Consider the following 15,874-nt stretch of genomic DNA (forward strand, 5'->3'; position numbering starts at 1 on the left):
CCTCACTGATTGAGAACCACTGTGCTAGATAGAGCGTACACACAGAGCCGCTATTTGGGCCTTGGGGAATATGGTATCAGTTCTTCCTCTAGTGTTTTTTGGACTCTACCAACAATTTTGACAGTTTTGCTAGTGTGATATTTGAGGCTATTTTGCAGAAGAAGCCAGAGAGGCTTTTTCATAAAACAACCCCTGCATGGCCATAAAGACAACCTCTTCCTTAAGTTGCCATCAGTCATTCTCAAATGTATCACTTGGGCAAAAGCCACTTTCCACAATGATGCAAGCATTGCAGTTATGAACGACACCATTATCATTGGTTGTAGAAACCCCGGTTTATACACACTTGTCAATGTGAGAACCCCTTTGACCAGTTCACAGATAACCAGTTTGCATCAGCCTTCCAAGATCCAGACTTTTTTGGCTTTTGTGAAAAGATGTTATCGAAATTTTTCACCAAACCGATGAAACACACAATGAAAAATAGAAATTTCTGCCTTTTGTAATATTTATTACCGAAGCATAAAATACTCACTGGTCTCATTCTCTGAAGATCACAGAATGAGCCAAGAATAAAAGCATACACCTGTATAGTCCAGATGCCATACATATATATATATATATATATATATATATATATATATATATATATATATATATATATATATATACATATATATATATATATATATACATATATATATATATATACATATATATATATACATATGCATATGTATGTATATATATACATACATACATACATATGCATATATATATATATATATATACATATGCATATGCATATGTATGTATGTATGTATATATACATACATACGTATATATATATATATATATATATATATATATATATATGTATATATATATATATATGTATATATATATATGTATGTATATATATGTATATATATATATACATATATATATATATACATATATATATATACATATATATATATATACATATGCATATGTATGTATATATATACATACATACATACATATGCATATATATATATATATATATATATATATATATATATATATATATATGCATATGCATATGTATGTATGTATGTATATATACATACATACGTATATATATATATATATATATATATATATATATATATATATATATATATATATATGTATGTATATGTATGTATATATGTAGGTATGTATAAATATAGTAGATGGAACATTCTAGGTTCACACAAAAGAGAATCTGTTTTCTTTATTTCAGGGTTTTTTGAAGGATTGCCCCAGTGGAACCTTGAATGTAGAGGAGTTCAAGAAGATCTACGCCAATTTCTTTCCATACGGTGATGCCTCCAAGTTCGCTGAGCATGTCTTCCGAACATTTGACACAAATGGCGATGGGACGATAGATTTTCGGGAGTTCATCATAGCCTTGAGTGTCACATCACGGGGAAAGCTGGAGCAGAAGCTGAAATGGGCATTCAGCATGTATGACTTAGATGGTAATGGCTACATAAGCCGTGAGGAGATGCTGGAGATCGTACAGGTGAGTGATATTTCATGTTCTGACTTCCTGTTTGGAAGAATTTTTCTTATTGTATAAAAGTCCAAACCATAAGAAGTAAAATTTCCTATTTTTGTTTATCTGATTATCTTTTTTTTTTTTGTTCCTCTAAATTGTCAGTGCTCGGGTGGTTGAATGACTGGTTTATTGTAAAACATCAAACAGGCCATTCACCACTTACTTCCTAAAGGTGAACCTTAGTCTATTCAGTTGTGCAGTTTCTTGTTTTTTTACTGGCAGGCTGAAATATTATTGGTTATGTTTAGCCCGACTCATTTATTCAAACTGTAGGTCAGCTCAAAAAGACGTTTTGTCCACACCGATTATATAAAAAGGTGTAAACATGAAGCTGCGGGTAACAATTTAGTCTCACAGTTTGGGTTGTGAGATTAAAATAAAACCAACTGACTTTATTCTAAAAGGGGTAATCATTCAGAGATTTCCCAGATTTTTCATAACTGACAGCAGTCAAGCTGGTTGCAAGTTAGCCAAACTATCATTTACACACCGTAGTCAAGGCTGGAATAAGTATCATTTTGATCTAGTTGAGTGTGTGTGCATGTGTGTGCGCTCACACTGATGGATTAGCAAGTTAAATTTAACCAGAGTTGATCCCTGTGTGTGCAGAATACTAGGATTATCCTCAAGCTCATGGAGGTTACGCCATAGAGAGCACCATTGTGTAATTGAGTGCTGAGAGAGAGGTTTTCTTAGCTGCTGGTACATTTCTTTTCTTCTTATTATCCTCATTATTAAACCAACACACCACACCCTCAACTAACTCCCCATGTGATCAATATAATCAATTCAATTTACTTTTATTTATAAAGCGCCAAATCACGACAAGAGTCGTCTCAAGGCACTTCACACAGTAAACATTTCAATTCAGGTCAGTTCATCAAGTCAGTCGGTAAAAAGTTTCCTATATAAGGAACCCAACAGGTCGCATCGAGTCACTGACTAGTGTCAGAGTCTTTACAGCAATCCTCATACTAAGCAAGCATGCAGCGACAGTGGAGAGGAAAACTCCCTTTTAACAGGAAGAAACCTCCAGAGGATCCTGGCTCAGTATAAGCAGCCATCCTCCACGACTCACTGGGGATGGAGAAGACAGAGCACACACACACACACACACACACACACACACACACACACACACACACACACACACACACACACACACACACACACACACACACACACACACACACACACACACACTGTCAACAGTAAGGTGTAGGCCTGAAATATGAAATAATAATGACTGGTTTGCATGCCCGTGCACATACACGGACTATATGAAGGGGCATGGCATTATAAAAGATGCGATCAGTTACCCATGGCCCTTTTCATCAGGTCTGTGCTGCCTTTGATTTTCTTGTCTCTCTCTCTCTCACACACACACACACACGCACGCACACACACACACACACACACACACACACACACACAGCAGGCTGTACCCACCGAGTTTCTGCATTTCTTCTGCACCGCAGGGACATTTTCGGATGCAGACAGCGCACGAAACTGAACAGGTGTTATGTTGATATGTGTTCCTACCCCTAACTTACCCCTACCTTACCCTAACTGCAACCCTAAAAAACAAACATAAAAATCGTGTTACACAGAGTCACTTTATAACGACAGTTATCCTCGTTTGAATGCGGTGCAACGACCAGCTGCGCCTTCGCGCTGTGAACCTGTTTCCGGCTTCACAGACAACCACTTAAGCAATGTGACTTATGAAGCCAACAGCGCAGACAAAGCCATCCCAGATCTGCGACGTCTGGGCTGCAAGGTAGCGGAGTCCCGGGAACGCGCCAATGCTACAGCTCTACCGGATCAGCTGGATGGAACATCACCATGACAACGTACCATGGCAATGTTTCCTGCTTCAGAGACGACCACGCTTCTTTTAATTATATAGATTGTATTAATCTAGTTTTGAAAGAAAAAAATGAAAATAAATATATTTATATATATATTTTTTTCTTTTGGCTGTTATCAGTGGCGGATTTAGCAATTTGGGGGCCCAGGGCGAACACACACATGGGGCCCCTTACACTAAATTTTCGACGATCTTATTTTTACCTGGATTTGTGAAACTCTCCCCTCTTCTGACACGAGTTATTTTCACTTTTTATTAGTCCTCTTTTTTCCTGTATTTCTCTCCCTTTGAGCGCTTTCAATATTTGCTCTACTTTCTTTTTCCTGTCAGTGCTCCTGTGCTTTAGCCTTTTTTTTTCTATTTTCCATTTTGGTCTATGTTTTCCTCCCTTTAAACATTTTCCATTGTTTTTCCTTTCTGTTTCCTTTTGATGTTTACATCAAAAAACGACGTCACTTTCAGAAGTGAAGATAAAAGCTTTTAAAGCAAGCTGCTTCTTTCTCTTACTGGAGACACTAGGATAACTTCATTTCATGCTTAATGGTTTGACTATCGCTTTGAATTTGTTACGAACGCTCCCGCCTCTCTTCTTATTTGTGGTCTTATGGCACTTGGCAAACAACAATTTGGTGCATTACCGCCACCAACTGGATTGGAGTGGAATGACTACCAATCACTTCCTGTTTGTACATTGCCGTCATAATAACCCTCTTATGACCATAATTATAACAGGGCCGTCTGTGCAAAGTGTGTGTAACTCTTCTCCTTTTTCAGAACAACCTCAGCTTTCAGTGTATGGTTTGTATTTAGAATTTATTTCTATTAAAGCCTTTAAAAAAATCAGCTTAAAAGTGAAAAAAGCAAAAAACAGATTAGAATTTTTTACATTTATTACTGAACAGGAACTTTAAAATTACTGGGCAAACAATTTGGAATGAATTTAAACTTTGAACTGAAATGCATCTATTCTTAAAAAAGTTTGAACCTTGGTATCATTTTTAGCAGTTTTTAAGACCATTTATTTTTGTAAACTTTCAGACGTTTTTATTTGATGTGGTAGACCTTGAAGCAGTTTCTCTCCAGCTGCAGGCAGTCCTGCACACCTCACACTGCCATGGGGTGCTTCTCTTGCACACCGTGCACTGCTATACCAAAAACTTTTGTTTTAGCAAATATAATTGTCATGTTTTGGGGTAAGTGTCTAACCCAAGACATACAGAATCAGACTCGGAGGCGAGGTAAAAGGTAAAACAATAATTTTATTAAATGATTAGGAGAACTGAGGGTGCACTGGCGATCCAGCGGAAGGTGAAAACAGGAAGCGACAACTACAGGAAAACCAGAGGTGAGTACTGGGAATTGTAGTCCAGAGTGAATGTTTGTAGGCAGAACTTACGATGCGGAAGTTCAGGATGAATGTGGAGGGGAGATGAGCCGGGGTGATATCCAGAGGAGAGTTGTAGTAATCCAAGTGGGTGAGTGGAATGGAAGAGGATGATGATTACGAGGAAACGGAGAGAGAGCGTGATCACGGTAGAGAGCGGGAAGGCAGAGAGGAGTAGGAGTCCAGGCAGCGAACCGGTGATTAATCCTTTCTCCAAGACGGGAGAGGATCCAGAGGTGAAGCAAGCCTGGAGGTGAGTATCCAAGAAACAAGTTCAAGTTAAAACGAGTTCAAAAAATCTTACAAAGTCAAAGACGAGGTTCAAAGTTACGAAGGGCTAGAGACTACCAGTCAGTAGTTAATCATCCGGCGTTGAGTCAGGATAACCGTCCTCCTTTTAAAGCCGCCCCGCTGATCAGGCTGATGAGAATCAGCTGCGCTGCCTCTCCTGCAGGTAAAAACTCAAAGATGGTAAATGATGGGCAGAGTACTCACCCTGGCTCATGACAATTATTTATTGTAAAAAGATAAATAATGCTGGAATGAAGCTGAATCTTACAATTAGCAAATAGTTGGGAGTTGTTCAAAGAAAACAATAAAAAATAAAGACTGAACAAACATTCATACCCTGGTTCACTGAAGATCTGTCCTTCGTGGTCACTGTCTTCAGATATAAGCCTTCTGGGACACCTAGTAGATCGTGTTGATTTTCTTTGAGGCATTTCCATAATTTCTTGCCGGCTTTTTATGCTAATTAGCTTCCCCGTTCCGTTATCCGCTTTCACTGCGGCACTGTGCTCTGTTTCAATCAGGCTGTACAGCAGGATTTCCCCTCGTAGCGATATTTTCCATAACTCTGATTGCTTCATGCTATAGATCTTTGGAAAGCTGCTTTTATGTACTTTTAGGAACCGTTGGAATGTTTGGAATCTGATCAGCCATTCAAAGGTTATACAACGGAGCATTTTGGATGACAAACTCAGCACGTCTCTGAATCTGTGTTGTGATTCATTGCGCTCAAGACCCCGGTGGCTACCGTAATGTATTGTATATGCAGAAAAAGCCCCATTTTTAATATTTTCAGCTGGAATTTGGAATTTTATCTTGAACGGTTCAGGAATTATGGCAATGAGAAGTGCGCCTGTCCAATCCCGTCTGCGGCGACAGGTTGGTAATACGAATATTATGGCATAAACAGAGGGCTGGCGGCGGTCAGGGCTAGGGGGCCCCCAACACAAGGGGGCCCCAGGTGGCCACTGACCTAATGGTAAAACCGCCACTGGTTATTATTAAAACTATATTAAGATCAGTTTTACTATAATGTGTAATTGTATAACAATATAACAGTAACCGACAAAAAAGATCCTCCACCAGGGGGCAGCAGGCTTGTATAAGACTGTATACTGCGGGTTTGTTGATGAAGGTACTAATCCTGATAATCCATATGGCCTGTTTTAAAATCATTGTAAGGGGTTAATGAGATGAACAAAAATATAGTGTGAACATTTTAAAAGAGAAACTCATAAGAATGTATTTACTCCCTAGGCAAATAATTATTTACAAAAACAAATAACAAAAATTTAAAAAACATATAAAAATATTTTACATGCGTCATTCTGTACGTTATTAATAATTACAATGGCTCACAAAAATTACCCAGTGTGTGTGTGTGTGTGTGTGTGTGTGTGTGTGTGTGTGAGTAGTTTTTTTGAATGTTTTTGTTAATTTAATTCTTATTTAAGATGATCATTGAGTAGAAGTTAATTGTTTCACGTAGATCAGGGGTGTCAAACTCAAACTCACACGGGGCCGAAATGAAACTCTGGGACGGAGTCGAGGGCCAAACTTAATATTTTTTGAAAAAGTGACGGCAAATTTGCACATTTTCTTTATCAACATGTATGCAATTTTGAACCTTTAAATTTGGAAACAAACATATTTCTGCAATAACACTGAATGTGGAATAACCAAATTACACACGAGCAAGTCCGTTTTAAATAAAAGGCATCAGTGGTATTCATTACTTGTGGTATAATCAGCATTTTTAAAATCTATTCAGGATTTATGTTTTCTTGTTTATTCATTTTTCTTATTGTTTATTCTCCTTTTTTCTCCTGTAATACGTGTCATCGCTGCTGTGACGTCTAGCTTTCCCCACTGAGGAACAATAAAGGGATTTTCTATTCTATTCATCTACCTGCAGCCTTTCCACTTCCTGTTTACTGTAGGTTAAATCTTTTCTCACGGGCCAACAACAAAATAAAATATCATTTTATCTTAAATGAAAATGCAACATCTCACCTGTTAACTTTCATGTTTTGGAGCAGAAAAAGAGCATAAAACCAACATATTTAAAGCTCAGTTTGCTCCACTGGTTTACTGTGATGCTCACCTGTTCCAGCCAGATACCTGCATCATGGGGTTGATCTGAGCTGAGGAGGAGACTCCTGTTGTTTTGTTCATCTTCATCATAATAACGACAACATTAGATGACAACAGGTGCTCACATAGGTTTGTGCTGCTGAACATGTCTGAGCAGCTTGACCACGTTGTTGTGTGTCGGGGAGGAAACACAACCACAGAGCCGTGCTGGTTTGAGTGTGTCGCTGCTCGCTGGAGTTATATCAGCTCTGTCTGGACGTTAGCTGGAAAACTTTCTCTTTCAGTCATGAACACATTACTGAGCGGCTAGAATCTCCGTTTCTGGGCTTCAACGTCAGAAAACAGCTGAGTGAACTCGGCGCTGAGTGAGAGGAGTGTAGTTTGCCCGAGACAGCGGAGCTGCAGAGACCAGCAGCAGGCGCTGGAAAAAACACAACGGAGGGGGCGCGTCGGCTCCGCGCTGACGCCGCAAAGAATCATGGGAGTTGTAGTATTTGCGGTAAAATCGGCCAGCGGGTCAGTTTTAATATATTTTTATATTTATCTCATGGGCCACATAAGCGGGCCTTGTGTCTGACACGTGTGACGTAGAGCATCACAGTAGATGCCTGAGTAATTCTAGTGCCTTGTGCACACTGAATGTAAGGAAGTAACTGGTAATTATTTATGTGTGCTCTTTTTGTTTTTGTCCGTAGTTTCAGAGAGAGAGAGCTGTTTTATCTCACAGTGCTGCTTCACTGATCCAGGGTCAGTTTTACACCCTGCACTCACAAAGGAGGAGAAAGAATAGGCACATAAACTCATTTCATATCCGTGACTGATGCCAGCTGATACCCGGAGCTTTTCATGCTCCCATACGGAGGTTAATTGAATGCTGTCAAGAGACAGGAGACGATAAAGGAGCATCAGGTCGATACTGTAAGCTCTCCTTGTACAGACAAAAACACCTCCTCTTTATTAGCTCCCGAAGCTCCTTGTGGTTTGATGTAACGAACCGTCCTCTGATTCTTGCACAAGCCTTAAAAATGTCACAAATCATGGACTAGCTGCTTGTGAGCTGTGGTGTCTTGATTTTTAGCTCTGCTGTGTTTGACTTCTCTCCTGCTGAGTCTCCTTAATGGGTCCCTGCTGGCTCGAATTCACTTAGCTTTCTCTTGTCCTGCCACCACCCACTCTGTCTCTCTCCTCCTCTTTCTTCTTGCTTCCTCTGTCTTCCAGGCCATCTACAAGATGGTGTCATCTGTGATGAAGATGCCAGAGGATGAATCCACGCCAGAGAAGCGGACGGATAAGATCTTCAGACAAATGGACCTCAATAATGATGGTGAGAGGAGAAAACTGTCTCATAGAGTCAAAATGAATGAAAAAAGAGAATTTGCAGAAAAAATAAGACTATGTAGATTTCAAGCTCACGATCTCGCCGGCCACAACCGGAGATCACACGAGGCCAGCTCTCTGTCTCGCAGGTCCGAAACCCTCACGCCTGTTGAGTTTTAGCCAGTACAGGATCTTGGACAGATTTGTTTATGCTGGTGTTGGGGAGACGTCTAGACCCGGTCCACATTCATTTGAGCATTTTTCACCCGTATTGTTTCCCCTAAGTAGTTCTAAGCAGTGACGATAACATATATGGACACGCCCATTAACCGTGGATGTCGCCCTGATAATCCTGACACTTTTTTGTACATTTGATCTGCGTGTAACTTCATAATCCACAAAGTAATGGATTCTGGCACTTTTTACTGATCTAGGTTCATTTCTGTAACTTAGAAAACATTTACAAGGGTATTATTTTGTTAATTGGGTTAAGGCAACCAATAAAAGCCTCCTATTAACTGTCTTGACACAAAAATTCCAATGCTTTACCACCATATAATAACTCACCACACACAAGGGGGATGTCCACTACTAATACTTTATCTAGTTTGGTCATTTTATTTTGCACAGCTTTAAGCAAATGGCAGGCAAACAGCTCAAAAATCACAGCTGATTAGTGAATGTTCAACTCAAAAATCAACAATAGTAATTAATTACAATGACTAAAATGAATTTAGTCATCATACTTACATTCATTGGACGGCTGAAGCTTTAGCTTTTTGTTGGAATTCTGAGTTTGGGTGGATGAGAGAGAAAAGGCTGGTCAGATCTGGCTCAAGGGTCTACCTCTGTTACCTGCTGTTCAAGACAAGTGGTTACTCTTTCTAGCCCTAGATCTATTTGATGTTACGGTCTTGAGCATTGTTGTCTTCTTTGATATAGAAAAATCTCTGGAAAACAAGATTTAAGGTAAACATGATCACCCAAGCTTTATTTTAGTACTTTGCCCCTGATCTGGCGATCATTGTTGAAAGCATAATAATATATTTTTATAAAAATAATTTTTAAGTAGACACTGTAAAAAATGAATCCTAAAAATACTACTTAAGTATTTTGTTTCTTACATACAAAAAAAAAAAACAATTAATGGCACTCAAGAACAGAAAAGAAAAATAGAAAACAAAGAAAAAATAGAAAAAAGAAAACAATTGGACTTTAATCTCAGAATTCTAAATTTTTGACTTCTGAGAAAAACTCAGAATTCTGAGACTAAAGTCAAAATCATTTTACTTTACAGTGGCCCGAAGTCTTTTCTGTGCTTACAAGAAGAAACATTTGAATGCATACCACTGTAGCCGAGCATTAAAACTGTACTGGGTCCGAGCACACTTCTGGTGACATTATCATACCAAAAACATGCCTAATATCCCCCAATATATATATAAACTGTAAACTGGGTGAGTTGGCGGCCATGTTGCCATATTCTGCTCATATCCGCTCTGGCTCACTTGCGCCTGAGATATTTTTCCCACAGAGATTGACAAAGGATTAATTTATAGTAGAGACAACAGCAGATGTATTACATGCATTACATGATACATAAAAAGCTATGGTTATTTGTATGCAGAGGCCAGAAGTAGCTTATCATTTGCAGGCTGGAGCACTTCCTATAGGAATATAATATTTCTCTCACAGTGACCATGTAATGCAAAACTTGACAGCTCACAAAACAGCATTCATAGGAAATTCTAAAACATCTTTGACATTGAAAGCAGCCTAAGCCAAGAGGCCCAGAGTTCCCTCTCCCCAGCTACTTGGGCAAGCTCCTCCTGGGGAAACCCAAGGTGCTCCCTGGCCAGCGGAGAGTCATAGGCCCTCCAACGTGTCCTGGGTCTTCACTTGGGTCTCCACCGATTTGGACATGCCTGGAAAACCTGACCAGGGAGGCGTCCAAGAGGCCAGACCCAGACCCAGAGATACTTAAACTCCTCCACTTGAGGCAGGACCTCATCCCTGACCTGGAGAAGGCATTCTACCATTTCCCAATTCAAGACCATGGTCTCGGATTTAGATGAGCTGATTCTCATCCCAGCCACTTCACACTTGGCTGCGAACTGCCCCAGTGAAAGCTGGAGATCACTGTTTGATGAAGCCAACAGGACCACATCACCTGTAAAAAGCAGAATCCTGATCATTATTCCACCAAAATGGATCCCCTCAACGCCTTGGCTGTGCCTAGAAATCCTGTCCATAAACGTTATGACCAGAATCAGTGATAACGGGCGTCCCGAGTCGAAGTCAGCAACACACCATCCCCACTATAAACAGTGTTGGTAGTGCACTGCTTTCCCCTCCTGAGGTGCCAGATGGTGGACCAGAATCTCCTCAAAGCCATACAGAAGTCTTGCTTCATGGTTTCACTTAAGTCCTCCCATGCCCGGGTTATTGCCTCAGCAACCACTCGAGCTGCATTCTGCTTGGACTGCCAGTACCTGTCAGCTGCCTTTGAAGTCTCATAGGCCAAAAATATCAAAATAGGACTCTTTCTTCAGCTTGACAGCATCTCTAATTGCCAGTGTCTACTAGCGGGTTGCCGCCACGACAGGCCACGTCAACCCTGCAGCCACAGCTCTGATTGGCCACCTCAACAATGGAGGCATGGAGCAGGGCCCATTCAGACTCAATGTCCCACGCCTCCCTCAGAAAACTTTGAAAGTTCTGTCACCGGTTGGAATTGAAGCTCCTTCTGACAAGAGACTCTGCTAGATGTTCCAAGCAGACCCTCACAGTACCTTTGGGCCTGCCAGGTCAAACCGGCATCCTCCCCCATTGTCTGAGCCAACTCACCACCAGGTAGTGGTCAGTTGACAGCTCCGCCCCTCTCTTCACCCGAGTGTCCAAGACATGCGGCTTGCCAATCAGAGGAAACGGCAACAAAGTCGATCATCGAGCTGCGGCCTAGGGTATCCTGGTGCCAAGAGCACATATGGACACCTTTATGTCTGAACATTGTGTTCATTATGGACAATCCATGACCATCACAGAAGTCCAATACCAAAACACAGCTCAAATTTAGATCAGGGTGGCCGTTCCTCCCAACCACCATCTCTCCATGTCTCATTGTCATTGCCTGTGTGAGCATTAAAGTCCCCTAGCGGAATGAGGGAGTCACCGGAAGGAGCGCTCTCCAGCACCTTCTCCAAGGTCTCCAGAACGTGTGGGTAGTCTGAACTGTAGTTTGGTGCATAAGCAAAAACCGCAGTCAGGACCCGTACCCCCACACGTAGGCGGAGGAAAGCTACTCTCTCGTTCACAAGGATAAACCCCAACATACAGGCATCAAGATGGGGTGCAATTAATATGCCCACCCCTGCTCGGCAGGGGAGCAACTCCACAGTGCTAGTGTGTCCAACCCCTCTCAAGGAAACTGGTTCCAGAGCTAGAGCCATGCGTTGAGGTGAGTCCAACTATATCTAGTCTGAACCTCTCAACCTCACACAAAACCTCAGGCTCCATCCCCACCAGAGAGGTGACATTCCACATGCCAAGAGCCAACCTCTGTAGCCGAGGGTCAGACCCCAAGGTCCTGGCTCTCGGCTACCACTCGTCACACACTGCACCCGACCCTTTGGCCCCTCCCATAGGTGGTGAGCCCATAGGAAGGAGGACTTACGTTTCCTCTTCGGGCTGTGCCTGGTCAGGTTCCATGGGTGAAATCCTGGCCATCAGGTTCTCACCAAGGTGCCCCACCTCCAGGCCAGGCTCCAGAGGGGGGCCCTGGTGACCCGCGTTCAGGCGAGGAAATTTTTGTTCATAAGGGGTGTTCGGGCTGGTCTTTGTCTGATGCCTTACCTATCCCATTAAAACATTCCTACTGAGTCTCGCCACACCTCCACCTAGCTCAACCACTCACCTGCTGATATGCCACGTTGGCGCTCGAAGCCGCTTGCCTCCTTAAGAAAAATGTCTTCCCCCTTTTTTCTAATGGAGGTAACAGGCAATCCTTCTTCCTGGAGTCAGTTTCTGTGTCTGTTCTTCTCCTGAGTGATGAGTCTGTTCTTTGTGCGTGCTTGTGTGCACACGCTTGTTAACAACTCTTTTCTGAAAGAGAAACTCTGAGAGCGTGCGCAGAGGGGTTGAGAGGGGTGCTGCCAATCATTGCCTCAGTGTCGCTCTCTCAGTTCTCCAGGCAACGCCTTCTTCCCAGGTATTTTTCTAACAGGAGGCCTGGTTGAAATAAGTCTCCACCCACGCCCTGACTCCCACTTTAATTCCACAAATGTTGCCTTTTCAACTATATTTAATATAGCTTGTCCTAAAATAGCTCTCCCTATTATTTTACAGTGATGTTATAAAACAAATTGTAGTCCCTTAAACCTCGACCTACTAGAAAACTAACTTTTGTACACACAGAAATAATATGAGGCATACATGGAGTTAAATGCAGATTGCATGGAAACAAAATGACTTATATATACATGAAGCAAATGCAATGTACATGTGTGATGGATTACTAGAAAGCAGTCTGTTTTTTCATGTGTTTTACAGGGAAATTATCCCTGGAGGAGTTTATCAAAGGTGCCAAAAGTGACCCCTCCATCGTCCGGCTTCTCCAGTGTGACCCCAGCTCTGCCTCCCAGTTCTGAGCCCACCCAGCCTGTTTTGACCTCCTATTCTTTCTGTTGCTACTCAGAAAGCTTCTAAACTAAGTGCATGATATTTCACATATCTCTCACATCATCTGTTTATCGTTGTTTTGTGGAGGAGCCAAGAAGAAACGTGGAAATCAGCTTAGTTTAATTCTTGGGAAAATGAAGGGACGCATGTAAATTTAAAGGTGTGTCCACAAAGGCACCTGCTAATGTTCCTGGACATCTCTTATCTGTGTCTTAGGCTGGTTTTCTAGTGTTGTCATATGGATGGCTCGGGTTACTCCTCCAACACACATGTATATCATGTATATACTGTATGTTTGCTTGTATCATAAGATCAAGTAAATCTGTCTTCGTTTACCGTAAGGTACACACTCTTTGGCATTGAGAAGCAGTATCATGTAGCATAGCTTCCTCATCTGATCCTAATGGGAGGTTGGAGGGGATTCTCGGGATTTTACTGCTATATGAAATTTCGCTGAGAAAAGAAGGTCTAAGATCCCATTTGATTATTATCTTAAAGATTTTAAAAAATTTTTGTATATATTATTTTCTTTCTTGTTTTATTTATGAATTTGTTCATTTCTATTAGTTTGAAAGTGCTTTTATTTTGAAATGTTGTTTAAGGTATTCCAGTTTACAACCACAAAGTTTCTTTTGGGATCGTTGAATTTTGCTCATCAAGAAGAATTTTGAATTCCCAGTAAAACAAAGGCATCCCATAATGCATTTAATCAACGGCACCAGTAGCACATATCATTTAAGCCAACATGTATTTGAAAATTACGGCTGTGCATTAGGTTCAAATGTGTGTGCATGTGAATACACAATGTATACGTGCGGTTATATTTCTACAGTATTACTATGTTGATGTTTTTCAATTTGTACCTTATATTTACTATTGAGCAGTAAACTGTAGATAGTTGTACTCTGTCACTTCTACTGCATGATCCTACAAGTCAAACAAGGCAAATCTCACAACTGTTTACACACAGTGTTATTTTTTTGTAGGTCTGTAGCCCCAAAGAAAGGATTTAATAACCCTCTCCTCTGGTAAACAGGAAACTCACTAAGGGCTTGTCCATAGTTTATGTTTCTGTTTCTCAACAGTGTGTGTGTGTGTGTGTGCGCGCGTACAGCAGCCACGTGAAACGATAAGAAGGCACCAAGATGTCAACATGTAGTACCTCGACAGGGATTGGTGTTTTGAATACTATTAGCACTAGATGTATTTGTCAGGTACTATGAAAGGTATCTGGGGGATAAATGAAAAGCTGAAACAGTGTGCTCATGCAACCCTCGTCACCAACTGCCTCTCTCACATGCCTCACCTGGACTGCCACTGCTGTCAGATCGCCATTGCCATCTTGTGTTTTTTTGTAGCACACACTTTGGGTGACATGACACCACAAAGGTGCTTGCTCGGAAGAATAGATGAGTGCTCTGAACCAGGTGCTCAAATTCTCAACATTTTACAACATACTTTGATATTAAATTGGATAAGAATGTATTTCTTTCAGAATTTATGAAAAACTGATATTAACATTATTTTACCCTGAATAAGGTACCACTTAAAGCTGAAATCTGGAGTTTTCCCTCTTTCGGAAACTATGTAGGAATTTTTTTATCCATTGTAGTGATTTTCTTACCATGTACTGTGGTGTTTTTTGCTTTGATTGGCTTTTTGCTAAGCCTGCCTCTGTCCTACAGAGCCCCATGCGATTTCAACTGAGCACTGCTCATTCACTTAAGTACAGATGCCAATCAAAGTAGGGGTGAGCGTTTGCGAAAGTACCTCAACTGATGCAGAATTAGCTAAATTTCTTAAGGACAAGTTTTTAATTATATATGTGTGTGTGTATGTGTGTGTGTGTGTGTGTGTGTGTGTGTGTGTGTGTGTGTGTGTGTGTGAATTAATAAGATGAGAATAATAATGGTTGGCTGGCTAGAGGTGTGTGTTCACAAATGAGAGGCATTGCTTCAATCATTATCATGGAAGTAGGAAGAGGGGCATAAGGTGCAGTACATATTTTCACCTCTAGATGGTGCCCTATAACAAAACTCTGTATTTCTGCTTTAAAGTACATCAGAAATTGGTAAATTTTGTGTATGGAAACACCCAAAGTGTACCCGAGAGCTGCCCTAGTGCCGCTGCATCCAACTAATAAACACTGAGCTAAAGTCATCTCGTACTAAATGTTTGCACAAGCGCTTCCTAACCAGCCGCGCCTCTGCTTTGGGGATTTTTCAGAGTCACTGCCTTCTGCTTGTAGGATAAAAATAAGCATTTCTCCCATTAAATCCTTTTCTACTCTCACTGCCTCCGGAAGAACTGGTATCTCTTGTTGGGTGATTAAGCCTGATCGTTCCCCTCTGATTCCCCGACTGTTCCCAAATAGTTTTCTGTTGCATGAAAACCTCAAGCAAGGATGCAATGTTCATGTTGGACCTGATATTGAAATAAACCTGTGTGCTTCACTGCAGCGTGTGTTCAACAGCGTCCTCATTTCTGGTTCTGGGATGAAAACACGGAAGGATTTCTGGTTTGACGGGGGAACTTTCCCACCCCACCGGTTCAGAATGAAGGTCCTCGACATACTGTACCTGTCAGGAGGTGATGCAACACCTCCCAGGTTTTCCATCAGCTCGTCTTACTGAACCAGTCATACCCGTCGGGCCACTGA

The 15,874-nt window shown here is 41.2% G+C and overlaps 1 protein-coding gene across 1 annotated transcript in view; it reads left to right on the plus strand.

Annotated features, from left to right (window-relative positions):
• hpca (hippocalcin) overlaps positions 1 to 15,673 on the plus strand; it is a 61,558-nt gene extending 45,885 nt beyond the window's left edge. The window contains exons 3-5 of the mRNA XM_015974274.3: positions 1,268 to 1,549; positions 8,440 to 8,545; positions 13,087 to 15,673. Coding sequence (XP_015829760.1) covers positions 1,268 to 1,549; positions 8,440 to 8,545; positions 13,087 to 13,184 — 486 coding nt within the window. The 3' untranslated portion in view covers positions 13,185 to 15,673. The remainder of the gene's footprint in view (positions 1 to 1,267; positions 1,550 to 8,439; positions 8,546 to 13,086) is intronic.
• Positions 15,674 to 15,874: the final 201 nt, after the last annotated feature.

The sequence above is a fragment of the Nothobranchius furzeri genome, chromosome 11 (assembly GCF_043380555.1).
Source record: "Nothobranchius furzeri strain GRZ-AD chromosome 11, NfurGRZ-RIMD1, whole genome shotgun sequence".
Lineage (NCBI taxonomy): Eukaryota > Metazoa > Chordata > Actinopteri > Cyprinodontiformes > Nothobranchiidae > Nothobranchius > Nothobranchius furzeri.